Source organism: Haliaeetus albicilla, chromosome 1, assembly GCF_947461875.1.
Source record: "Haliaeetus albicilla chromosome 1, bHalAlb1.1, whole genome shotgun sequence".
NCBI lineage: Eukaryota > Metazoa > Chordata > Aves > Accipitriformes > Accipitridae > Haliaeetus > Haliaeetus albicilla.
In genome coordinates this window covers 3,880,128-3,906,243 of record NC_091483.1, presented here as the reverse complement: position 1 = coordinate 3,906,243, position 26,116 = coordinate 3,880,128, and the positions used below count along the sequence as shown (strand labels likewise).

General features: G+C 37.4%; 1 protein-coding gene and 1 long non-coding RNA gene across 10 annotated transcripts in view; one reads left to right on the top strand and one right to left on the bottom strand.

Annotated features, from left to right (window-relative positions):
• The window catches only part of LOC138689165 (uncharacterized), a 190,407-nt gene that overhangs the window by 38,487 nt on the left and 125,804 nt on the right, over nt 1-26,116 (top strand). Inside the window, exon 3 of the long non-coding RNA XR_011328023.1 lies at nt 20,319-20,382. This is a non-coding gene — a long non-coding RNA (uncharacterized lncRNA). The remainder of the gene's footprint in view (nt 1-20,318; nt 20,383-26,116) is intronic.
• The window catches only part of PDE5A (phosphodiesterase 5A), a 142,442-nt gene that overhangs the window by 24,452 nt on the left and 91,874 nt on the right, over nt 1-26,116 (bottom strand). For 8 of the 9 annotated variants that reach the window (XM_069801586.1, XM_069801673.1, XM_069801428.1 and 5 more), the window contains 8 exons: nt 16,662-16,733; nt 15,465-15,554; nt 14,095-14,232; nt 12,750-12,817; nt 10,473-10,581; nt 7,187-7,271; nt 2,271-2,446; nt 726-785 (listed from right to left, as the gene is read on the bottom strand). In XM_069801586.1, the coding sequence (XP_069657687.1) occupies nt 726-785; nt 2,271-2,446; nt 7,187-7,271; nt 10,473-10,581; nt 12,750-12,817; nt 14,095-14,232; nt 15,465-15,554; nt 16,662-16,733 (798 nt within the window). The remainder of the gene's footprint in view (nt 1-725; nt 786-2,270; nt 2,447-7,186; nt 7,272-10,472; nt 10,582-12,749; nt 12,818-14,094; nt 14,233-15,464; nt 15,555-16,661; nt 16,734-26,116) is intronic. The other variant, XM_069801509.1, reaches the window with a different exon arrangement.

The following is a 26,116-nucleotide window of genomic DNA, read 5'->3' as shown; positions in this document are numbered from 1 at the left end:
AAGCTCGTGGTTCCCTATGTCCACCTTCCTCTCCATCCCTCCCATTTTTTTTCATACAGCAAGGGTGATGCTATTTCCCCAGAATGTCTACTCCAACAGAGAGAACTGGAGAGACGAAGCACAGGCTGTGCTTTGAACTACAGTTGAAATCATAGCTGTAGTTATTCCTTAGGCAATGGTTTCTAAAAACAGAATTAAACATGAGCAGAACAGGACACTGCACAGAAAAGTAACCATAAAAATAATAAAAAAAAATCTTTGCATTAACAACTAAATACAGAATTTCTATCTAAGGCCATAAAGCTGCACCCATACTTGGGATGCTTGAAAGGTACCAAAGATATAAAATATACAACATTCAGACTTAGCTGCAGAAAGAAGAGTTCCCAACATTTTGCTTCTGAAATACTTAATCATTGCGAGTTGATACTAGCATTGCATCAGCTGTTACTGTCACTTAAACTCATAAGAAAGGCAGTCGGTAGGTATACTTCTGGTTCTCCTGTAATTGCAGCTCTCTGGCCAACCTGTATCTCTCATTGTAGGCATTGTAGCATTTCCCTTTTATGTGATGTATTGATTCAACTCTGGAACCAATCAGTTTAAGCTTCACTGTAATTTTTATTTCTGGGAAATGTGCTTCTGCATGTTTGGGGATCACATCTGTGCCCTTTGTTGTTCTATTAATGGAATATTTCTGAAGTAATAGTAAAAAATTCAATTACCGCTGTTACCTGCAGCTCCCTCGTTTCCTCCTCAGCAGCAGAAGCATGGTATGAGAGAACCTACAGAAAGAGAAAAGCAGACCTTAGTACAAACAAAAGAGCAATGTGATAAAAAAGGTATTTTTCCTAAAGCAGAATTTTCAGCTTGCAGCTGCACTGCACTGCACTGCATTGCATTGCATTTGCTGATGAAATCTAGTGTCCATGCAGGGCTTGTGCTGGTTTTAAGGGAGCTCTCTGAAAGTGTATGGGGAGATATCTGGAGCTTTCACAGATCTCCCACAGCACAGAATCTTCTTGAGATAATTAGGTCAAGAAAATGTAAATAGTTTCTACAAAAGAGCAAAGAACTCTGATTTTCTCTTTGGAAAGTTTTCGTGCCCCACTTTCAAAGACAAATAATACATGAAACAGCTATAATTATGAGCCTGACATTATTGCCATAATAATGCCATAATAATCCTTTCAGGAGTTTATTGAGACATAAAATAAAGTTTTGCCCTAAGTGAAACTTGGCAACAAAAGTCTGAAATAAAGTATGTTTGTTTTATATTAACAAAATAAGGTCATATTTTTTAGCTGTTGAGAACACAGCACATGAAAATGGTATGGAGTTTTTTTAACAACTAGAGACTGACTTTTTTGTAAAGAAATCATCTCATATACTAACCTATAATCTGCCTGGACTTCCTGTATTATCTGTAAAGTGTTAAAGTAAGAGAGATAATTGCTAATCTGCCATATATAAGCAAACAGCTCTTTTTTTTTTTAAAGCACTGAAATTATTTTGACAATAATTTTACAACCTTTTTATTTAACATGACTTAATAGAGGTTTATTTGAGAGTTTTAACATTTCTTTTAGAGGCTACGGGGTACAGAATCCCCATTTTAGGAGTTCTGCACACACTGTGTTTACATAATGAATGCTAGGAGATCCAAAGTCTACAAATTTTTCACTTTCAGCTTCAAGTTATCACCTCTGAGTAATTCAGCTTCTCAGACTAAAGCCCTCTTTAGCTATTAAACTTAACAGTAACCAATTCAAAGGCTGAGACCAGATGACGTTCATCTTGATATGGTTTGATGGAGCCCGAGGAAATTGCTGAAAACCTACAATAATGCTGCTGTTACTCCACAAACCAGTTTGTCTAAAGCACTGAGCCAAAATCATCACAGAAAACCTCAGACAAGAAAAGGAAGCCCCTAATCCCCCAAACCATTTCCTCTTCCTACGCAACAGAACAAACCTGCTATGTTGCCAATGTGTAACCTCATGTAGAGGAAAAGACGCATTCAGCTCACCACTAAATTTCATGAGTAAAGTTAAAATACAATACCAAATAAAATAGTCTGCTGGCAGGTATGGAAACAAGTAGAAAAATTCCTGTGCAACTCAACAGGCCAAATGCTGTTCTTCTGGGGGAGAACAGTTTGTGTTCAGTATCCATATGAGTAGCTGCACTTATCTGTAGAACAGACAGGGTCTGGAGAAAATGAGGATCTGTTTTGGGCTAGTTAAGGACCACCTACATTTTCAGCTCACCTCTAATGTCACCATCTGTTTGGCCATGGCTCTTTCTACAGCTTCGTACATCTGTGTATTCTGGATCCCCAAGCCACAAAAGATGACAAATGCTTCCAGGAACTGTTCATCATTTCTGTTGAAAGCCTTGATTTTGCCCGAGTTTTCTTCCATCTTATTCACAAGCTGGCAAACCCCTATGCCAGGATACAGAAATTAAAAGAAGTAATACAGAGAACTCCCAACATATCACCTATTGTATGAAACATCAAGAGAAAAATTAAGTCTAGGACAGTTTAGCCTACAGTATAAACTACCAATATACATATAAGTTACAAACAGGAGTGCTGTAGGATTTTCCCTGAAGTTTTTTAGAGTAATTGCACTGTATTATAGGATAAATGCTAAAATGTTATATATTACTAAGTAGACTCAAAAGTATTTATTAGGATTTGTAAAACAAAAATGTAGGGCTTTACAGACTTGATTATCTTGTGAAATTCTAGGGACGTTTTCATCCTAACTTTTATTATTAATAGCATTCTAGATTGATATAATCCCTAAAGACAATTTGTCCTTTGGAGGCTAATTAAATTTTTGTAACCATGCCAAAAGAACATTTATGAAAGTCAGAATGGTGGTACACAGAGTTTTCACTTCCTTGTTTGAGTCAGTACTGGAAATTTTTTAGAATAAATGAACTAAACAGAGAATACCCACGTTGAGGCTCAAAGCTTAAGTATACTTGCTGGTCCTGTGAGGATGTGATTGAATTACAGCCTGCTCCAAAGACTACTGAACTCACTGAAAAGCATCTTGCTGAATTCAGCTTGTTAGGTTCACACTTGTTGATAGTTGCATCTGTTTATCTTCTGTTAAGAACTTCTGAACTTTTCTGTGCACGTGCCATTGAAAGGTCTGACAGGTAACTTCTACCAAACCTCCCTGACACCATTCTAAGCAGAGGAAAATTCACACGTATACCTCACTTTAGTTTTACCTAGGGGATGGCAGTTTCTGCTAAGAAATCAGAATATTAATTAAAGCAGCTGCATTGTAAGTATATGTTGTCTTTGGCCAAAACTGCTTTGGGGGCGATTGTTGTCTTAAGTGAGTCCAAATGTTTTCTCACTCTCATGAGTGTGAGTACTAACAGTTTTGAGCATAAAAGCTAGCATTTTCCTGGCCAACTGCAAATAATTATCCCAGTAAAAATAATAGTTTCAAATTAAAAATTCTGAAAAAAAATTACCAAATGACAAACTTCATTTTCTATAAATTGCTATTGCATGCCAGTTTGTATACTTTATGTATTTTATGAAGAACACTTTGCAGCAGAAAAAGTGAAATATTAAATATGTATTTAACCAGCAAAAGAGAAGATAACTGTTTAGCATGGTGTTTCCAGAACACTCTTAATAATTCTTAGGTTTTCTTGCTTCAGTAGAGCTACTCCTAATTTACACAGGATATATGAACATAATCTGAATGTGTTACGCTTTGCCATCATAAGGTCAGGGAGGCTGGATTTCCTCTCTGCTTATGGGTAGGGAAGAAATTATAATGAATAGTATTTTACAGCCATGCCAACAGTGAACATAATCAGCAGCTACTGTAAGGTCTTGTCAGTGCTAAGAATTTTTTATATGAAAGTATTTTCAGCATTTTAGTACTTCATATTTACAGACTAAGAAAGCTCATTGAGGTTTTTAATTGAAAGGAAAAAGGTCTTTGAGGGAGCAAGTGTGCATCTTCCCTGTTGCAGTAGGTAGAAAACCTGAGGAAAAGAATGTAGCACACACATGCAAACTGTGTTTTTAGAAGAACATTGGCCTTGCACATAGAAGTTTTAATGTCTGGTGACAATGTAACACTGTCCTGTTTCCAAATGACATTCTGTTTGGGGAACTTATTTTAATATCAGAGTCTCCTCTGAAGAGATCAGTAAGAATATTGTACCTGTAGCTGTAAGCTGTTGTAACAGGTGTTGTGGTATCTGAATATTGCAAACAGGATTCTGAACCTTAATGGAATGAGATGACTAGATAGATGAATGATAGTAAAAATATATAATCCAGCAAATAAGGATTCACTAAGAACAAGATTAACTTTCCCTGGGAAAAAGAAGCTGACTTATAAAACTCTATAGGAAAATATCATGAAACTCACTTTTAGATCTCTGTTCAGTACTGTTTATGACATTATAATTATTTCCATAGCAACTGTGATGTAATGAAAACAAGATTAAGACTCAACAGTGAATAAGCCACAAAAGCAAATGAATTCTTAAAAGACACAGTATTTGGATGCACGTAAATGTCTCTTAAAAAATTAGAGAGCTGCAGTAAATATACTATGTAGTACTGTCCTGGTTTCAGCTGGGATAGAGTTAACTGTCTTCTAGTAGCTGGTACAGTGCTATGTTTTGAGTTCAGTAGGAGAAGAATGTTGATAACGCTGATGTTTTCAGTTGTTGCTCAGTAGTGTTTAGACTATAGTCAAGGATTTTTCAGCTTCTCATGCCCAGCCAGGGCACAAGAAGTTGGGACAGGACAGAGCCAGGGCACCTGACCCAAACTGGCCAACAGTGTATTCCATACCATGCGACGTCCCATCTAGTTTAGGAACTGGGAAGGGGTGGGGAATCGCCGCTCGGGGACTGGCTGGGTGTCGGTCGGCGGGTGGTGAGCAATTGCCCTGCGCATCATTTGTACATTCCAGTCCTTTTATTACTACTGTTGTCATTTTATTAGTGTTATCATTATCATTATTAGTTTCTTCTTTTCTGTTCTATTAAACCGTTCTTATCTCAACCCGCGAGGTTTACTTCTCTTCCCGATTTTCTCCCCCATCCCACTGGATGGGGGGGGAGTGAGTGAGCGGCTGCGTGGTGCTTAGTTGCTGGCTGGGGTTAAACCACGACAAGTACTTAAGACTTTTAACTGTAACCTTTTTCAAAAGCTTCCCCAAAGCATTGAGGGGTCCATACATTACAACTAAAGGAACTCAAAAGTCTCTTAGTGGGACATAGTTATAAAACCACAGAAAGATTCTGTAAAGCTTTCACCACATACCTGAAAAATGCACAAGTCAGGAGAATAAAAAAGTTCTTTTCATCTTTCTTGCCAGTAAGGTTTGCTTGGTTTTGCTGTGGACAGTTTTTCCTACCCCACGCCCATCTGCACACCCCGCTTCCCAAATTCTGATTTTGGGTATAATAATCTTAAAAACAAAAAAGTAGACCTATAATAATAGTCTTACATAGGATATGGTATGCTAAAAGAACTTCTGGGTATTGTCCCAAAGACAACTTCTTGACCTTACCCTGTTAAAGACCTGAACATTAGGCAGGCTGTGAAACCTTAAAAAACTTCAAAGAACGTTTCCCAGTGAGAATTACTCAGATTTGAAAAACTCACCTAAATGGGTGGCCTGACTGAAACTTTTCAGTTTGAACTAACAATAGAAAAAAACTACTTGAGATCAGATGCAACTGTTTTATCAGTAGCTAACAGCATAGTGAAATATCTTTAATTAAAGCTCAACAGTTCAGTCTTCATCTTGGTCTTCTAGGGTCTGGTAGGATACTTAAAGCAATGAAAGAACTCTAAGAAGCTGACATCAAAAGAAATTTCAGGGAACTCCATTAGGTAAAGATAATGCTTCTCTTTCTGCTTCAGGAGTTGAAAAAAAAAAGATCTGTCTTAATGAAAAAGGGACCTCGTATTTACTATATATATTCGGTTATGCAGTTTTGCCCTAATTCTGAAGGAAAATTATTTGAATACAATTAAAAAATGCATTCTTGCAACTCTTAACATTTACTTGCTAAATTTTGTAAAGCTGAGGAAGTTGGATTCATGCTGCTATCTAGGAATCAGTATATTTTGTGTTCTATTTGCCTGTGGAACTTACTGATGCCAGGAAAGCAGGCTGACACTCATTCTACTCTCCATGGGACAGGGAAGTCCTGGTAATTTCCAAAAGCATCATCATCCCTTTGTTTAAGGTGAATCTGAAACTCACTGAAAGACTTAAAGCTCATTAAGCTTATTCCCTGATCAGATTCTCAAAACTATTTAGGTGTATATCAATTTTTGAGGACCCAGACCACAGCCACCTCAGTATTTTTAGGGAACTAGAGATAACTAGGCTTCTAAGTTTCCATAAGCATCTAGGCCTATGAGGACCTATGTGATGTCTAATTACTTCTGAAAATGTTACCCCAGGAAACCAGTGGTACTATGGCCACTCTTTAAAATAGAAGAACAGTAGTTCTTGAAAAAGCAAAGGAGATGCTGCAGAGATAGTTACACTGGGTAGCTTTAGACACTTAAACTAGTGTCTTATGATAGGACTGTAGGCTCCCTGTGTAATCCACAGATAGAAGCAGGCACCTCCAAAGGGCAATTTGTAGCACCAAAATTGCACAGCAGCTAGCTTTCTTCTAATGTACAAATCTCTCTGTAGCTGAGTCTCATTTGAGGAAACTGTCAATGTCTGTGCAGCTCAGCTTGCCTTTCCACATGCCACTACTGTTGCCTAAAAGTCCACCACTACAGACAGCTCAGGCCTGAAGAGCTTATTTATTGATTTACATCTTCTCTTCCTTTCACTGGCTTGTAAAAGATCTACACAAGCAAGAGGGGTAACTAACTCTCTGAACAGGAAGCAATGAAAATAATTTTATTTACAGAAAATTTTCAAATGCAAAGAAGCTATAAAAATGGTGAAGTATCACAAGGGTCTTGTAGGTACTTTGGTAACTTACCAGGTAACCAATTTACAGTCAAGGTTGCGGTGGACTTACTAGTTGAAAACATGATAATTAATGGTCTTTTCTCCTGGGTTGAGATTCCATGTTGCTGAGATTTTACTATGGAGCACAGAAATATTTCTATGAAAGGTATAAAAATATTTTTTGTAAAGATACCTACCTATCACTTTATTCTTTTTCCCATTTTTTATTGGTGTACACAGCAAACTCTTTATGTGTTGACTTACATTTTCTGCATTGTCATTCTGTTAAACAAACAAAAAAATATAGTTACAATTTTAAAGAATAATGTTCAAGTGGCTGAAGTGAAAAAGCTGTAGAGCTGGGGTCTACAACTATTCTTTGCTTACATACTCTTTCAAAAACCAACCACGTCTTCAAATAGTTTGCACATCTTTGGCTGGACAGTATAATAAACACTGTATCTGACACAAGCTTTGGTGAACAATAATACAGGTAATGATAATCTTCATTCAGCAGGAGTTTACAGTGACTTGTGTAATTGTGCTAAAAATGTGCTGATGTTGTAACAGGTTCTTTCATTAGACGGTACCACTTCCATGAAAATGATAACTTTGCACCAAGACGAAGTGTTCCACTTAGTGCAGCTGAAAAGAGATCAGATGGGCTTTAGGACACCTTTTTACTCTCACCAGGACATGAGCTATAAAATGAACTGACGTCTCCCCTTTCCAACATATCCCCTCACTTGCAATGTGGCAATGTAAGGAACAGGTGTCATAAAACAAGAGTAACTACCTGACATTAAGCTAACAGTGCGTTTTGTGGCACTAAAGTTTTCGCAAACTTTTTTGGTTTGTTTGAGATGCCTTGATTAATCCACTAACGCAATGAAAGGGGGCTTAGTGGAGACCAAGTTATGATCCAAAGAATGACAGGTAGGAAAACTACCACCAACACGGTCAACATTCAGCAGTCTTCCAAAGACCTTTTATCATGTCTCATGCTCCAAGAGAAGGAAACTGAATTTATTTGGGAGGTGAAAGGGTGGAAGGGTGGAACAAAAAGACAATGCATCTTTTTCAAATACCTGTTGAGAAAAGGACGTAGTTCTCCTCTGACTGCTCCTGGAATAACATAGCAGTTGCTGAGAAGTACATTTGGTCCAATCTCTAATTGTATGCGACACAAAAAAATGGGTACACACTAATATTTCAGATCAAAAGGTTATTTGGGTTTTTTTTTTTACTATTGTTGCTCTGCTCTCTGGTGCTGTGCAAGGATTGTAGACAGTTTCTTTGCAGGCAAATGCACAAACACTATAATGCTTACAAGTGGCAATAGGAAATGTGATTCTTTAAAGAAAACATTAAAGGATTACATCATGCCAGATACTTTACATGACTCCAGGAACTTAAATACTACTACTTAATAGTAGCCCATTATCAAGAGTGTATATGGAATAACTGAAGACTAGGATTTGCTGTTTTCTGAACTGTGACATACCTGTGAAATCAGCTGTAAAAAAGGCTATAAGGATCAGCATCTCTCCCTAGACCTCTCCAGCAAGGGCAGCAGAGAAACGCAAAGTCAGGCTTGCATGAAAATTGGTTTATGGCTACCCTGAGCAGAACCTGCTGTTTCATCATAAAGTTCAGATGCATTGAAAGTCAAACTGGACTAGACTGGAGATAAGACCACAGTGCAGAATGCTTAATAAAAATGCCTGACCCAGTATTAAGGAACAGGAAGGAGATTAAGCAAAAACAGGCTTAAATGCCTTTAAGGAGTCTAGTAACTATTTGAACTTTGTCTCCACTGCGCTTTGTTGGTTCAGGAAAGAACACGTACAGATGACTGCTGAAGCTTAGCATTTAGCTTCTATACTGTCCTTGTAAGTGGCCTGAACCTGAGGCAGGCAACATCATGGCTCTTCCACGAATAAACCCAAGCTGTTGTTCTGCCTCATGTCACTACCTAGGTACGTGAGGCCACCAAAGCATTTAGAAAGCACAAAGTTATTTTCATAAGGTGAGTAAGCATACTGTTGAATGTCCACTAAAGAAAGAGGCAAGCCAAGGTTTCTAGGGCACTAGGTACACCTGGGATTTTCCTCATGTCAGGGTTCATCAGATTTCAAAACATTTAGCCTACAGCCCTGCCTTGAGACTGCTCCTACACAGGGGTGGAGATGCAGCCACTGTGTGTTGAAAAACATTATCCAAAATTCCTTCTGGCAGTACTACTATTTTCTTTTTATGAGTTTCTTTTACATGCATATGGTGTAAGTCATCTAGATTTCAGGGAAAAATGCAAAAGTATTCTAACCCTACTGACGAAATGAAAGGCCTGTTTCAGACAAACAGTTGTTTGGATCACCCTCGGGGTATTAATTTTATTTTAATATGACTTCAAAATAATCACCTTTATTGATTTAATACAGTATATCCGTCTGATTCTGGTTTTACTTCTACTCCTGCAGTTAAGATAGCTTTGGGCCCTGTACAGCAAAGTGGTGAGCACTCAATTCCTGTGTTGCTCCATCCTTCATAGAAACCCACTCCAGAACATCCATGAAACCTTGCACAGAGAAAAAGAGATGCAACACAGCTCCCCCTCCATGAGCCTGCCCCTTCTTTCCACTTACTGGAACAATCACATTGAACACTGTATTTTCTGACCTTTTCGTTGTGCATCTCAGAACAAAGAGTTTGGTAAAAAGCTATCTGCTGATCATAATAACTCCTCTCCCTCTTATTACCTTCTCTCTGAGCCCCTCTAGCCAACAGGCTTAAATATAATAAGAAGAGCAGACATCTTTCTAATTTCTGCATTGACAGGAAAATACAGAATTACAAGTTTGCTTTTTGTTGATGACGACTGTAATCTGAGTCTTGCCAAGGGACTTTCACTCCTAACTCTCCAGTATCTGTGTGTTCAGTAGTACACCATACCACAAGCTCACACTTGAAGTGTGAAGCAAAAGCTCCCAAAGAAAAGTGAAGTTGTTCCTTCTCCAAAACAGCAAAGAACTAGCATCTATAACATTAATCTTTGCCAGAACAAGAACGGAAAGGAGAGGATAAAAGGGAAGGAACTTCTGAGAGCCTCCCAACGCTCACAGTAAACTATCAGGGATTACTGTGAAAACCTCGAACTGTTCTTCGCTTCAGTGTTTTCCATAGAACATATTGCAAGCTCTCCACATCGCACTATTTATCGACAAATTAATGTTAGGCTTTTTAAATAATGGCTGTAGAGATAAATCCCTTTCCTAGCCACCTGGCTCACTGTGGAGTATTGTACCTTTTCTTCACTGATAATGAATTTTATCGAGCAAACGTACCTTCCTTTGTGTTTGCGTAATTCTAACTGTGGCTGTTAAATTAATAGCAATAATAAGGGGAAAACAAAAAAAGGTTTGAAAGGTAAACATAAAAACATTCTCCATTTCTGAATTTCAAATCTAAGCTTATTTTACTTACTGTCCAGGGAAATCTTCTGTCTTTGCAGACATCTGGGATGTTAAGAGGCTCCATCGTATTCTTGACATACTGAGCATACATATAATTGATTTTGTTTGTATCATAGTCCCTGAAGGATACAACATTATTATTATGTGCTTAGTATGAAAATGGATCATTTCATTATGCAAAGCAGGTAATTGTAATATCTTTCCTGTATGAGGAAAGGATATAACCAATAGATATATAATGGAGTTGAGTTAAAATCCTGTATCCTAATCCAGCTGTCATCACAAAACTGCAGAGTGGATTGATATATACGTTCCACCATTTCTTTAATATTCAACAATGTTAACACTGAACACCAAACTTAAGAAATAAACAAATCAGTACAGTTTATGCAGATGAAGGATAAAGAATGAACAGCTGGGTTTATATTAAAATAAACAGAACTTTTTGAAAACAAACTCCATTCAGAGATCTGACACACTTGAAAAATTAATACTAGATGAAATTCACACATTCTTTAAACAGAGTGCAGCAGGTAACATTTGTGTATTTTCTGCTTCTAAGTTCATTTCAAATTTGTTCTAGAAGTAAAGGCACAATCAGTTGCATGGGGATTCTGTTACTGAAATAGAACTGTTTATTCCAAATCAGGACATAAAATGTCTTTACAGAATCAATCATATCCTACTTTTTTAGCCACGATGTATTTAATTAAGGCATTTCAATTCTCTTGGACCCTTTGCCTGCTTTGGAGGAGGACATATGTCCTAATAATAAACCTATTCCCATCAAGCTCCTGTAGTTTCCCTCTGACGTTTGACTTGACTTTAGTTATCCTTCTGGTGTAAGGATGTTCACAGTGCGAGAGGAAGGGAATTACTCTTTCATTATTTCATAAACTTAGTTTTATAAAAGGCAACGCCCCACAATTCTGAAAACCAGTCTGATTTGGGGTACTCTTCAGGGTCCTCAATTACATAATAAGCCTGAAATTTTACTATGTAAAGTAATACTTCCCATCTAATCCATGTCATTATATTTCTGCTATTGCCCAAAATTGTGCCCTTCAAGCATAGCAGAAGCTCTAACTCCAACAGTTGACTCATAGTACAGTCCTTGGTATATAATTGTGCTGTCTCACAAAGAAGATTCAGATATGCAATTAAGCCTCCAAGATTTCTTCCCTATCAGTTATGAGAGATAATTTACTGATGGCCCATGCAAGCAGTAAATTACATTTTGAGTCCATTAACTGGTAACCATGAAAGGGATAATGCATAGGAAGGGTAAATTCTCTTTACCATTCCCATAGTGTAGAAGAGGAAGTAAACAGAAACTTTCTTTTTCACCCTGTGATCTTACTAGCCTGTTGTACCTCTGTACTTTCTGGCTGTACATTGTCTGAAATACAGCTCAACAGTTTTCAGTTGCTCAAGCCACACACGTTGGACATAATTTTCTAATACATGGAATTAAATTTAATATAATAAATGTTCTCTGCAAAAAAAGATCAAAGGGGTACAGAAATCCCCATATTCTCTCTGCATACTGTATCTGTAGTAGTGCCTTTTATATACAACTGTGTCTCACTCTTTTGGCATTATTTGAAACAACTGTTTTTGATGACAGAGAAAGGTAATGGAGACAGTAATTTTCAAACTTCAATACAGAGGTTCAGACTAAATTTGGAAACTATTTAATCTGGATATTTCAATTCAGCTATTTCTACATCTTTCCCTTCCTCCCAGATGAACTTCTTAATGGTTTCTCAAAGGTGACTGAAAGTTAGAACTTTAGGAATTTATTCTTGATGTAGTCAGTCATGTTCTTTGAGTCAGCTTCCCTATCTATGAAAAAAGAATAATGATTAAAATAATTGATTAAAATCATAAATAGTATTAGTATCTACTAATGTGGATATGTCTACTCTACAACATAGTCATCTACACAGATTTCTTGCAGATCAGTTTTAGAGCAGCCCACCAACTTAAATTTTTACTTCTCACATTTTGTACATTTCCATAGCTTAGCCTTGTGATGCAACTATGTACTTAGACCTGACAAAAGTGAAGAGATCAGGCTCTACTCTCCTATTCTGCTCAGTGTGACCTTTTTTAAAGCGATAGAGTTTGTCTATGTACATTTCAGGGCAAAACCTGCTCTATAAAAATAGCAGTAATACATGGTACCCAGTGGAAATAAGGTCTGTTACTAAGAAAAAAAATACTAAAAGCATCTTTTCTTCAGCGTTCTCCTGGGATGACCAAAAGTTTGAATTTATTGTTTTACCTCTTCAGATTTTCAGCTGAATCTTCTAATTCCTCAGATTCCATGTGAAACACACTAGAAAATGAATCCTGGAATACCGAGAGGATATTTTAATATATAGGTGTATCAGGTTGTCATAAGTTAGAATAGCAGTATTCATGAAAAGCTTGTTGCAGTTATCAAAACCTATTCTGTAATAAAGACAAGTGTAAAATTATTTAACTTCATTTCACATCTAGCAGTAAGTGTATAGGATCCTACCACAAAAATATCTTTTGATACAATTTTAAATACCATTGAAGTGTCTTGATTCTCTGCTGATCACTCTGAGAAGAAATCCCAGTATTTACAAGCTGTGCCAAATTTATCTGTCTTCTTTATTTTAACATTCATCCAATTCTAGACCTGCTTTGCTTGGACAGGTGAGGACATCAAAACCTTTTAAATGTATTGACTGATCTCTGTGTTGCTTTTCACGCAGCTTTTTTTAACAGTTGAGAAGCCTAAATGTAGAGAGAAATTAGATTCTCTCTGTACTAAAGATTCAAACTACAGACTGCAAACTAGGTGCTGGAATTTATCTAACTTGCAAGGACAGTGTGAATCTGTGAATACAAAAATTATGTAAATTCCTCTTCTGTATTCTTGTGTGCAGGAGTGACTCTTCTAAATACAGTGAGAGATGGGATTGTGGCAGATGATCGCAAGTGCTGTGTGTTATTTCTGTGCTACAGAACCTGGAAATGCTTCCTTACTTCCAGATCTTAGTACACGCATATCTGTAACGAGTAGTGAAGGTAAAACTAGCAATGCCAGTACAAGACTGAGGCGTGCAACATAGTATCCCGCTCCTTGTTCTGCAGCCTATTTTCAATAGGAAGGAAATACAGGTGGGCAGACTGGAAAGGAGTTGTGCTTTGCTTCAGTGAGCCAGGGTCTTGGGACAGGCCATGATTCTGTTTAGGTACCTTATTTAGATACTCCTTGCTTAGATACACGCACAGGAAGCAAAGGCCACTTTGTTTTTCTCCCAGCCTTCTCCTTTTTCTGTCCTACATCAGTAGCCAAGAAAATGAGTTACAAAAGAGTTCAATATTCAAGATCTATGCTATAGGAGATAGCTTAGAGCCATAGTTTATCAACAGGTAATGCAAAATGGCTGCCTAAAATGGCAGTCTGGCCTACACAAAGACTGAAGCCTCCCAAGTCAACACCTAACCTGACTAGATGCTGTAAAAGAAAAGGCAGAGGACAAAAAGGCGACCAAATATACTATGGGTTTGAAACACTTGTGTCAGAATGGAGAGAAGCCCACACTGCTCCCAGGGAACAAACACTTCGGCCTTTAGACAAAAAACATACTCACAGTACAGTCTTCATCCACTATGAAGATGGTACACCTCTGCACTTGCATGAAGGATATTATAGTGGCAGCGATCTTCTTCAGAATTACTTCCAAAGACTGCTGCTCTTCAAAGATCAGGCTGGCAAGATCAAGAAGCACCTGGGGAAAAGGTATTTTGTGAAGTTTTGACTAATTGTGATTTAAGCAGTAATTATCATTACTACTGTCTTTGATTCTTCTCCTTTTCCCTGAATCAAGGAAGTCAACATGTATATCTGTGACCAAAATTAAGTTTGGGCTTTCACACAGACTGCAAGGTCGCAGTAAATAATAGCCAGTTTGGCACTTTTGATTGAGAAATAAATAGCATAGTTAGCTGTCTGATGGTTTTGGTCAGAGAGACAGAATAGATCTAGGCATTAACAGTTCATCAAATGAAACCTGAGAAATCCAGACCACACACAGTTATTTGTCCTTAGGAAACCTAATAGTTTCCTATGGCTCATGTGTGCACTCTAAAAACAGTGATATTTACACTTCTTAAGACTTTTGAACACAATTATTATCTGTTGCAATTTTAACAGATCCTAATGAACTCATTTGGTGAAAACAACATTTAGATACAGTCTGCTGTATTTCAGAGCTGCTGCTGAAGGACTTAGCTGCTCAGATGTGCTCATATTATATTCCTTTTTCCTCACAAGAAGCATGGAGCCAATTTGAAAAGATTATCCACATTTGTACCAATTTATAAACACTGATAATCACTTGGAAACTGAGACCTACCAGAAAAATTTTAAAACTGCTGCCTAGTTGTTTCTCCAAAACCTTTTCATACTGTATATGGCAGACATATCCATCCGTAAAGGCCATGGTATTAATAACCCATCAGTTATAAAGATGGCTGCAGAATACAGTTACATTAATCAGAAGGAAATCCAGTTTTCCATCTGATCATTACTGAAAATATGGTTAGTGACTATTTATAGTTGTAGTGGAATAAAAGAGCAATCTGTATAACTTCTACTGTTCTGTAGGGATAATTCTCTCTGAAATTTCTGCAGTATGTACACCTCTGGTTGTGTAATATGTACAGTGATCCACAGGCTAACTTCAGGCAATATCGAGTATATTGTCATGGAATGAATTTTCTGACATGTAGCTTTACCTTCTTCCCCTCGATAGTCCACTTCTCGCAGCCCAAGCTGGAATGTGCCCAGCTACTTCTCAGTGCAGTTAGTTGGAACTTTATCAGAGATACACAGCATTCAATTACAGTAATTAAAAATAGCCAAGGAATAACTACCATATGAGAAATATCAGGAGCAAGCACTGATTACTAGCTAACCATCGTAATTTCTGTATTCTTGGGACAAACCTGTTGATCGTACCTGATTACGCCTGTTCTCAAGCAAAGATGTCTCATACAATTGAGCGTTGTGAAGAACAATTCCACAAAATGCCAAATACGCAGCAAAATCCTGAAGACAAATGGACATCAACACCTCATGAAGATGTCTCACAGCATCTTAACTGTATTCAAAGATAAGCTACTGCAATTTTCTGTTTTCACTTTGAAGTATTAATTGATATTTTTAAGATATTTTTGGCAACCACACATTCAAGGGGGTTTTTTTTCCATTACTCATAATTTGTTATTTCCTCAAGAATCTCTTCTCCCTTTTTTAAACTAATGATCTTCACAGTTTATCCTGGTAAAAGTAGGATTGATATAAGAAGCAGCTCAGAGGAATCAACTCATTTTACAGGAATGCATATTTTATCTACAAAAACTGACTGCAGACAATCAGCCTCTCTTATTTGGGGGAATTCAATCTCTTGGAAAGCAGAAATAAAATTCTGCTAACATAGCAAACCCGGAAATTTTTCCCCTTTCAGAATGGGATTAATTCTGATATCCTGCAGATACTCAGTATGCATTTTGTTTTAAAGGGAAAGTTTTCAAAGTGAAAGGGTGAATTCCGATTTTTCATTGCTGAGGGTTAAGTCAACTTCTCCAGCCTGCGTGCAGCTTGTTTTTTGCAATACCAATCTGAATGTGAAGCCTGGAAATGTTTGGAAAGCAACTGCAGTGTGAGAATTAGGAATCAAGATGCTGTCTGCTCTACTGATTGTCTCATACATTGTTCATAATTTATCCAAAGCTTTTTCTCATCCTGCAATTGCTATATTGAGAAGTGATACAGAATCTAAAAAAGAATCACTACACAAATTCTACATTCAAAGTATGTTTGTTGGGGATGATGGGAGAGTTAAAACCAATTAATAAAAAAGGATGTCTATTAAAAGTTATCAAACTGTTTTACAAGGCATTTCAGTAGAGTAAGCCTGTGTTTCAGAGGTGTATGAGAGATACCATGCTGATCCAGAAATTAAACTATTTCACATCCACATATCTCACGGCTTCATGAAGAAAGAAATCTGCAGTATTACCAGGAATCTTTACTTTTTTAGAGGTGTTTAATTTTTAATAACTTTAAAATTTCTGATCAGCATGCAAAGTAATCACTACCCATCCCCCATTCCCCTGTGAAAATAGAAGAGATATAAATGTCCAGCTTTTATACCTTTTCATCTTGTTCAGTGAAAGTGCCACCAATTCCAGATTTCTTATTGATTGCTTGAGCCACACCAACAACCTAGTGTATTCAAAATGGAGTAATTAGATAATTTTTAGGAGTCTGTCATTGGATTCTATTTCTAGACATATTTATAGACCATAATATATGATCATTACAGATATTAATTTGGTTGACCTTTGGATAACAGAAGATATCTAAGCCTGTTTTTTCCTAATTTATTCATATGACAAATAGCTGAGCATGAACCTGAAATATAAAAAAAAAAAAAAAAGTGGCATGAGTCCTTGCTGCCCTTAGGAAGACGGGCTGATTTGATCCAAAATTGATTGCATAAATTGGAACAATCATCTCCCAGAAGGACAACAGTTCCCTCTTCTGCAGTCATAAGCCAGGCCACACAACAGCTCGCTCTAAGGTTCATCTGCTTGTGTGTGCAGAAAATACCCTTCCTGCTAGCTCTGACAAGATTTCCAAAACATAGCCTCCTTTCCAGATCTAGAGTTAGGCTACAGTGATCTTTTTACATTTTGTATCTCTCTGAATCTGACCAGATTAATTTTCATCTGCTGAAAAATAGCATACAAAGGTTGCGTTCCTGCCAGATTCAAGTTTGTTACTCAAATTTAGTAGGTTATTAAAGGTAGGCTTTTACTAAAACCACATTAAACCAACACTGAGAAGAGATACTTTGTTATGCTTCAGCTGGTAGTTAGACTGTCCTTCTTGCCAAGATGTGCTGATATCTCGCCATTTTTAATTACTTTCCCAATGGAGCAACTCAGAAGGTAGGGCAGAATCCTGGTTTACAGGTAAAGAAGTTAAGCAAAGGGTAAAAAGTCATTCACAGGTCCTGAGGACTTCTGCGATGGACCTAAGAAGCAAACCCCTATGGCCTGATCAACATTAAAGGCTTTCTGTTAAGTAGTTCTTTCTGCTCTTGGCACATGGCTTAAGTCCTAGCTTTCAGATGGACTATTAAGATCACCAGCCAAGAGGCTTCATAAGTTAAGGCCGCCCACCTAAGTAAATCAGTGCACAGATAGTAACAAGGAGGGTTTACCTGAACTAGAAAAAAACCTACTATGATTTATGAAATAAAGACATCAACAGACCAGCTCCATTTACTTTGTTGGCTCGTCTCCTTTTGGATTTAAGTGGAAGAAAATGGAATCCGTGTAACAATAAACCAAGCCAGATTACACATCTAGTTTTATTCTTACAAAGTTCTGTCTAAATTATGTTAAATTTCAGATGATGCTCTTTTAGTGTAGAAATAATCCGTGGTGAAATTTGATTTCAAGTTTCTGGACATAATTCCATGAATTGGGAGATTCAAACATGATTTCTTACAAAATAGAAAACAGTCCCTTTAAGGACAGTCAATTAAAGTCCAAACTGCTGGTGCTTTTGTAACTTTCTACATAGAGGATAGTTAGCCAATAAACATGATTTCTTGATAAAGGATGTTGGTTTAGATTTTAAAAAAATGTAAAATGAACATGAGAGAACAACACAGCTGTTTAAGTGTGATGCTTCTGTTACTGCCAGTCTTTGTGGAGTTCAATTCTGCATACTGGTAAGAGCTTCCTAGGAAACCAATGTGCACTGCAAACAGCAGAACTCCTTACAAAAATGAAAGTGGAATTCAGATCTTGGCTTAGTACTGATTTCAGTTTCTAATGCAGGCTCTAACTCTGACATCTGGGGAGAAATGAAATTGGGTGGTTGCTTTGGACTTACTCTTAGATACTCAACATAGATGTCTTCTCTGGTAACTTGGAACTGTTTTTCCGAGCCCAAGGAAAACAAGACAATTTAAAGAGACCTTCATACAAGTCAGTATGAACAGAAAGTGAGCATTTCTTTAAAAAATTAATTCACTGGAATAGTATTTCTGTAGATTCCCCACTGCAGTTATTCAAGCTGTGTACTGGCGGTGACCATTCTGTCCTGTAAACTAGTGTAAACTTCTCCTGGATTCTGCACTTATCCTTGTACTTCCGTTCTACTCTTCTGAGTCATAAATTAACCATGAAATTTCACAGCACAGTAAAACTGGAAGGCCATCAGAAGGAGACACAGGTTAATTTCAGTTGAGATACTTCTGACTTTCACTGTCAATAAGGTGAAAATGAGAGGTTTTCTAATTCAAATATTTTGTCATTCCATTAAAAAAGGTCATTTTTATTATTATACTACACATTATTAATGCACACTCTTTCTTTACTAAATCAAATTGTTACTATAATAGACATTTTTCTCTGATGCATAAACATTTCCAAGATTATAGGATTTCAAGGCCTTAGCCTTTCCCTAAAATAATTCAGTATGTTTCCACTCCTTTTGAGACTTTGCAAATTATTACTAATCTGACTTTAGGCTTAAAAGAATTGGAGAAAGTATAGTTTCCTTATTTGTGAAGTAAAAAAAAAAAAGTTCTGACTGTTAGTGAGTAATGACAGGTTTCTGTAACTGATATCAAGAGTGGGAGCTATAAGGTGGTGAACCTAATGCTGTTTATCAGGATGGATGAGAAAGGTACCAAAGGAGATGACCTTCTGAGGAAGGTGCCAAGTGGAGGGTGGGGACAATTATGTCTGAGCTGTTACTTATATTGGTACCCAGAAATGAAGCCTGCAGTTTATGGTATCATGCTGAATAGCTGCTAGCAGCACCTGGAATGGATTTAGGTTAAGAGAGAGCTGAAAGAGAGGAGTAGTGCCAGAGCAAGAGGTAGGAGAGGGAAGCTGGAAACTGGGAGGAGCTGAAAGTCACTCACTAAAACCCTGCACTTCCTTACAGTTAAGATTGCCCATCTGTCTAACTGGCTGGATCTCACCTTCTGCTAAACCCAATAAATCTGCTGTGCAGTAAGCTCAGAGGCTAGAATGTGCTAGCACAGATGAAGCCCACCTAGCTGAGTACAGTAACATGAAAGAGTATGTGGTAAGAAGCCATAAAGTATATGCACAGCTTTTGATTCTTTTCAGATTTTTTGGCATGCTTGCAATAAATAATTGACAAAGCTGCAAAGAACTTCCTTTGTTTGAGATCCAAGTAGTACAAGACCAGTGCAAGGTGTTAATGATGATATTTTTCTCATCTTGCTTTTTGGGGAAAAACAATATCAGAAGAAAACTGTGGTGTGCATGTTTAAAAAGTTGTACTTAACTGTTAACGATTAAGTTTATAATTGCTAAACTGATGGAAGGCTTACAGTTTTATTTTTGTAATGGAAAAGAAGACAATTTACTATCTCTCAGCCTAGCCTTCCCAAAATACTGATGTTACAAATAAGGTCATTGTTCTGCAGCATGAATCACTGCCAACTGTGGGCTCAAAAATGTCTGTCTGAAATAAAGCTTAACTGTGAGCTCCATTCCATACAACCCAGTTTTTCCCACAGTCAACCTCTCATTTACTTTAGTGAGGAATATTTCTTATCTAGTGAACTTTCTTACTGTAATAACAATGTACAACTAGCCTTATATACTTCTATAACAGACTTAGAATAGTAAACAAACCCTTTAACCAGTCAGTGTGCTTTTATGTTAACCTACATGTGCAGAGATTAATGGTTAGGCCTCTTCTCATACCACTGTCTTCTGTGGATATTTATTTAATTTATTTTATTTTTTTCAGTTTTGATCCAGCATGAGCTAAGACAACTTTAATGAGGTCAGAGGCTTTTTAAGGCATCCAGAAGGTGAGTACTTTCATCTTGTGTAAACACATCCCCTCCATGAAAGGAAAGTCTGTGGTACTTAAAAAAGTTATAAGAAAACAGTAAAAGGACCATATTAATATAGCAAAAAGACTATTTTTAGGCTCCCTTTACTAGCACTGCAGGTTTCTGATACATTAAAAAAAGCATGTGTTCCAACAGAAATGGTCATTTTTAGATCTTTGTTAAGATCTTTCAGTAAAAGGTTTTAACTGAAGAGGGAGGGAGTAATGAGGAGAATAAACCTGCTAAAAATTCACGGTCACGTTGATGATGATAAAAAATTTGTGCAGATGCAAACTTCTTTGTTTTTGTTGTTGTTGTTTCAGTGGCATTCTAAGCTTTTAAAGACAACTTTGTAGTATGTGCTATTTTTTTTTTTTTCACGCAAAATAGTTTTAAAAATTAAACTGGTCCAAATTCTCGCCTCATTTATATCAGTACAGATTCCAGTGAACTTCACTAGATCTTGTAGAATGTGGTGTAAAGACAGTAATGAGAAAAACCTCAGATGGATATTATTTAGCCGTTGGAATCTTGCCTGCAACCAGGTAATTAGGAGATGTAGGAAACTCAAGAGGGTCTGTTCCTGTTACTAAAGTAATTATGTAATTGGGACAAAAGTAAATCATGTGGTAGCATTTTAGGCCATGGAGAACATATGCCTGCATTCTAGAGAATACTAAGCACAGCGAAACCCAAAGCCTTATTTTTAAAACTTACTATAAACAAATCTGAAATAACAATAGGCCTGATCTGTGATCTCCAGCTGTGAGTTACGTTCGCACCAGCAGAGAAATTGAATCAAAGGTGACTAACTGGTCTGAGCTCAGCTATACAGAAAACTTATTCAGATAACAGGTACATGAAAAGTGTGAAATCTTTGTGGCAATACACAAGACATATCTGAGATAAAGCTTATTCTCTGTAAAGCTTGGAGAATATCATAAGAAAAATGACAGTCCACTCAAACACTTGCTGATGAAAGCACTGTTCCAGTCTAACAAAAAGGTGGCTTTTAAGTTACTTCAGCATAATATTTTGTGTCTTTAATTCTCTAACAGGCAGATACCAAGTGAACTTTTTTGAAAGTTGAGTCCTGTAGCAATGAAGCAAAGATATGTATGTTTGATTTCTTGTCATTCTCCTACTATGCCTACAGAATTATCCTGTATATTTATTGGTCACCCAAGACAAAACTAGTAGGAAAGAAAGGGGTTTAAAACAGCTATGAAAGGGAATGACCACTGGAAAAGCTTAAGGTAGTACTCTGGACTGAAGAAAACCAAGACTAAGGGAGAGAAAAGACTGAAGTAATTAGTATCTGCTTATACTTTGATACATGTGAGTTTATGGCCTAATCCCTAAAGTAACCAGTGAGCTCCTGAGTGCTACACACTTTTTTCCATGAGCTTTACCCCCAGACCAACTAGGTAGGTGGGATTATAGAGCAATGTATATCTACAGTAGTCATGCAGTTCCTAACAAAAGCCTTCATCCAGGCTGGCTGTATTGAAAGTATGTAAGGGGTGGGCAGAAAGAACAAGCTGTATGTTACCATAGTGGTCCAGCTTTCTTTAAAGTCAGTCGGAAAAACTCCCCTTAGATTAGAAACCATGTACTTTGTTATTTTCCATTCAGGTGACATAAGATAGACATACATACACCAAGAAGACAAAAAGCAGTTTTGATGATGGAATTGTTCTCTTATTTTCAGTCCTCAAAAGGGTGGAAAAAACCCCTCCCTCCAACAATTACTGAGTCAATATCCACACCTATCCACATCACATCTCAACACAGCTTTCCTAACTGTATTCTTGCTGGCAACACAGGTAATCTCCCAGTGCTGCTACTTGTTCTGTAACCTTTCATCTCGATCTGTACCAGTTATCCCATTTAGTGAAGCCTGATTCACATTACAAGGAGAGATTTCTTCTAATTATCAGAGAGCTTTATTTTTGCTACTTTCTTGCAATAGCTGACTCCTGCCTCTAAAAGTAGCAGGTTACCTAGAGTATGTCCCAGTAGATGATGACTGATGACTTCAGTGCTGACGGCTGTGCTCTGAATTTTATCTGGATTGTTTCATGCTGCAATTTTTTGCGCATTAAGATTACAGGTCTAACTGTGAAAGCTGCTCCAGCTCTACAGTACTCTACAGGCAGCTAGTGCCCTTTTTAGTTGGTTCTTACTTCAGTTGACTTAAAAATATAATATAATTTTGCTTCCTAAGAAGATAATTTTTTTTTTTTCACTTTGCTGGCACCTAAAGAAAAATGACATTAAGCCAAAGAATGGTAACAGGAAGAGGGAAACTCAACTTTTGTCTCATTTTAAAGATGGGAACATAGCCACTTGAGAAGACAGACTAAGTGGTTTTAACCTTACTTTGCTGTCCTGGTCTTGTAGAGGTTTTATTCAGGCTTATAAAATTATCCTGCAGGGACAGAACTGTATTTGCAGACTTTGATTTTTAATCAACAAGACTTTCACATCCTCTTCTATCATTCATGCCAGCAGTAGTCTGCATGATTTCCAGCAGTGTAGCTACTATAATACATATCAGCATAAGCTGATGTCGTGGTTTAACCCCAGCCAGCAGCTAAGCACCACGCAGCCGCTCACTCACTGCCCCCCCATCCAGTGGGATGGGGGAGAAAATCGGGAAAAGTAAAACTCGTGGGTTGAGATAAGAACGGTTTAATAGAACAGAAAAGAAGAAACTAATAATGATAATGATAACACTAATAAAATGACAACAGTAGTAATAAAAGGATTGAAATGTACAAATGATGCGCAGGGCAATCGCTCACCACCCGCCGACCGACACCCAGCCAGTCCCCGAGCGGCGATTCCCCGCCCCCCCTTCCCAGTTCCTAAACTAGATGGGACGTCCCATGGTATGGAATACACCGTTGGCCAGTTTGGGTCAGGTGCCCTGGTTGGGCATGAGAAGCTGAAAAATCCTTGACTATAGTCTAAACACTACTGAGCAACAACTGAAAACATCAGCGTTATCAACATTCTTCTCATACTGAACTCAAAACATAGCACTGTACCAGCTACTAGGAAGACAGTTAACTCTATCCCAGCTGAAACCAGGACAGCTGAAAATCCACCCAAAAAGCAAATTACTGATCTCCATAATCCTGCAGCGAGACTGCTGCTGGAACTTGAGTTTGTTTAAAGTTAGCTTGCCTAGATCTACGCTATACTGCAGTGACTGTGATGTATTATTATACCTGAAGTGTTCACTGTGGGAGAAAATAACTTCGCTGGCTAACAGTAACATGCCTGGTCACATTTTATACAATAAAATTCAACAGGATATTTTCAAAGGCTGTTGTAGCACTCCTTATTTGTTGGGAAGAGCTTCCCAGTGACAGGAGATAGGGCAAAGTAAACAATAAACTAAATTGGAGTGAGCATTGCCGGAATAAAACATGTCCCTAGCCACTTAGTAGGAAGTTCAATCTTATGTACTCAGAGCCTGGGAGATAGGTCTCAGTTAATTCAGCTAAAAGTTCCCAGATGAGAAAATCCTGCAGATTTTAGTAAAAATTAAAGTGAAATAGAATTTTATGGAAATTATTTTGCACAGCTGAAAGAAAAAAAATGCAGAAATAACAAAAAATTATGTTGTCCCTGTAGATGTTCCACAGCAGCTGTGATGACTCTTTGTATCAGAGACCATCCATTCTACAGATATTCCAAACCAGTTAGCTGTACTGAGTCTTGCATCAGTTCTGGGTAACTTCGCAAATTGGTTTAAGCTGAGGACTTCCATTCCCTATTCAGTTCGGTCAAATTTTGTCAAAATGACTGTTTGTTTACAAACGTCTACAAAACCAGATGGAGAAATTTGGGATGACAATTATTTGCAACAGCTTCCATAGTCCTTTTTCTGGGTCTCTGAATCCAAGACCAAACAAAATCAGAAGAAAGTGCTACTGCATTTACTGACTTTATTACAGGACCTCTAGAAGGCACATCAGTACCATCTGAAGCTTTTGAAAAATTAAAGATTTAAAGACACACCAGGAATGAAAAGCTGCTTTTTGAGATACACAATGCTGAACTGCCACAACCTTAGGTCTTCTGCCAGTAGTGGGAAAACCCTGATTTCTGTATTAGCACTGAAATGGTTAGCATTAATAGCTACAGCTAAAGCCTGTGGCCAGCAATACCAGTTTCCTCTTGCAAAAGAAATAACCATGGTAACTCTGTGGTACAAGCTGGCTAATACTAACTTTTCATTGGTGGCTTTTGTACTACTGAGGATAAAAATTCAGTCTGTTTTGACGTGTTCTCGGATACATGTTGATAATCCACGTAGCAAGTCTTACATACTGATGCCTAGATAACTTTATACAGTTATCTGCTCTTACAGAAGAATCACCAGAAGATAAAATCTTTCAGGATCAAAATGGAATCTTTGCTATGGCTTCACATTCACCTTATGACAAATTTAAATGGAGGAATAGATGATTAAATTATTTGACTTAGAACCATTTTGTTTTTCTTTTGAAGTAGAATACAATTCAGGTTACTCAAGGCCTTTCTTCCTCCTTGTTTTCTTTGATGGTGATAACCAGGAAATTATACAGCCTTGCATGCCAGAAAGCATCATGTAGCAATACTTTTGTCATATGATGGGATGGGAAGAATTTCTGTTTAGTATTAGAGATGGTGCAGCAGGGGTTTACAGATATCAGAACTTTGTTCAAAGCCCCTGAAGTCACATCAAAGCTTGGTCAGTTTGCATTTGTAATTTTTCATGGGAAAATGAGAACTCTTCATAAAGCTAGCACTATACAACCCTCTATGATCTGATCTTAAAGGACATTATCAGCATAATTTTCTGCATCTGAAATGCAATGTTTCTGTGGCATTTCTGTCAGCAAGAATAGGTTGAGTAGGGGATTGAGAAAAGTTCTTTTGCTGTTAAGTGAATGTAATTCCATTCTTCATGTGCATCTGTGCAGGTGTAAAGTCCTCTTATTGCACTGCTCTTTTCTCATTGTTACTAGTTCCTGGGTCCTTTTTATGAGCTCTTCCGTGAACCAAACTGTTTTCTTCTTTTCATCTATGGAATTTCTTACTAGCTGTTATTTTTAAGTGAGACTTTGGTTTCTCACATGCCTCATGGAAATATAGGCAAATGTGAAAAACATCTACTGGAAAAATCTCCATACTTCAGCAGGCCCAGAGGATTTAATAATCAGCATGAGATTTTGTTCCTCTCAATTACTGACTCTTTTGTTTTAAAAAAATAGTACTAATGCTAAACAAACAAACAGAAAACCCCAGTTGCTTCTCTTTCTCAGTGTTTATTTTTGGATGTCTTCCAGAATCATCTTCTGACTGTGGCTGCTGACATCCTGGGCTAAGGCAGCATTCACTAGCCTCAATATTACTACAGGGCCTTTGGGGAATTTTTTTTTTTTTTTTTTTTTTTTTAAATAGAGAGGAGCCAGTAGAGCCAGTACTTTGGTTTTGGTTTTGGGTTGTTTTTTTTTTTAAACAGAAAAGCAGAATGCAAATGGCAAATTAAGGACTGATTCATTGACTCCAACATCTGTCCAGAAACATGTCAGCCATGTGTTATGGTGAGAGGATGAAAAACCTTCTGGCAGAGACTTTAAAATCAGAAAAAAATTAAAAGTGCTGTCCTTTCATGTAAGAAATCTTATAGTTTAGCCCCTTCAAATTATTG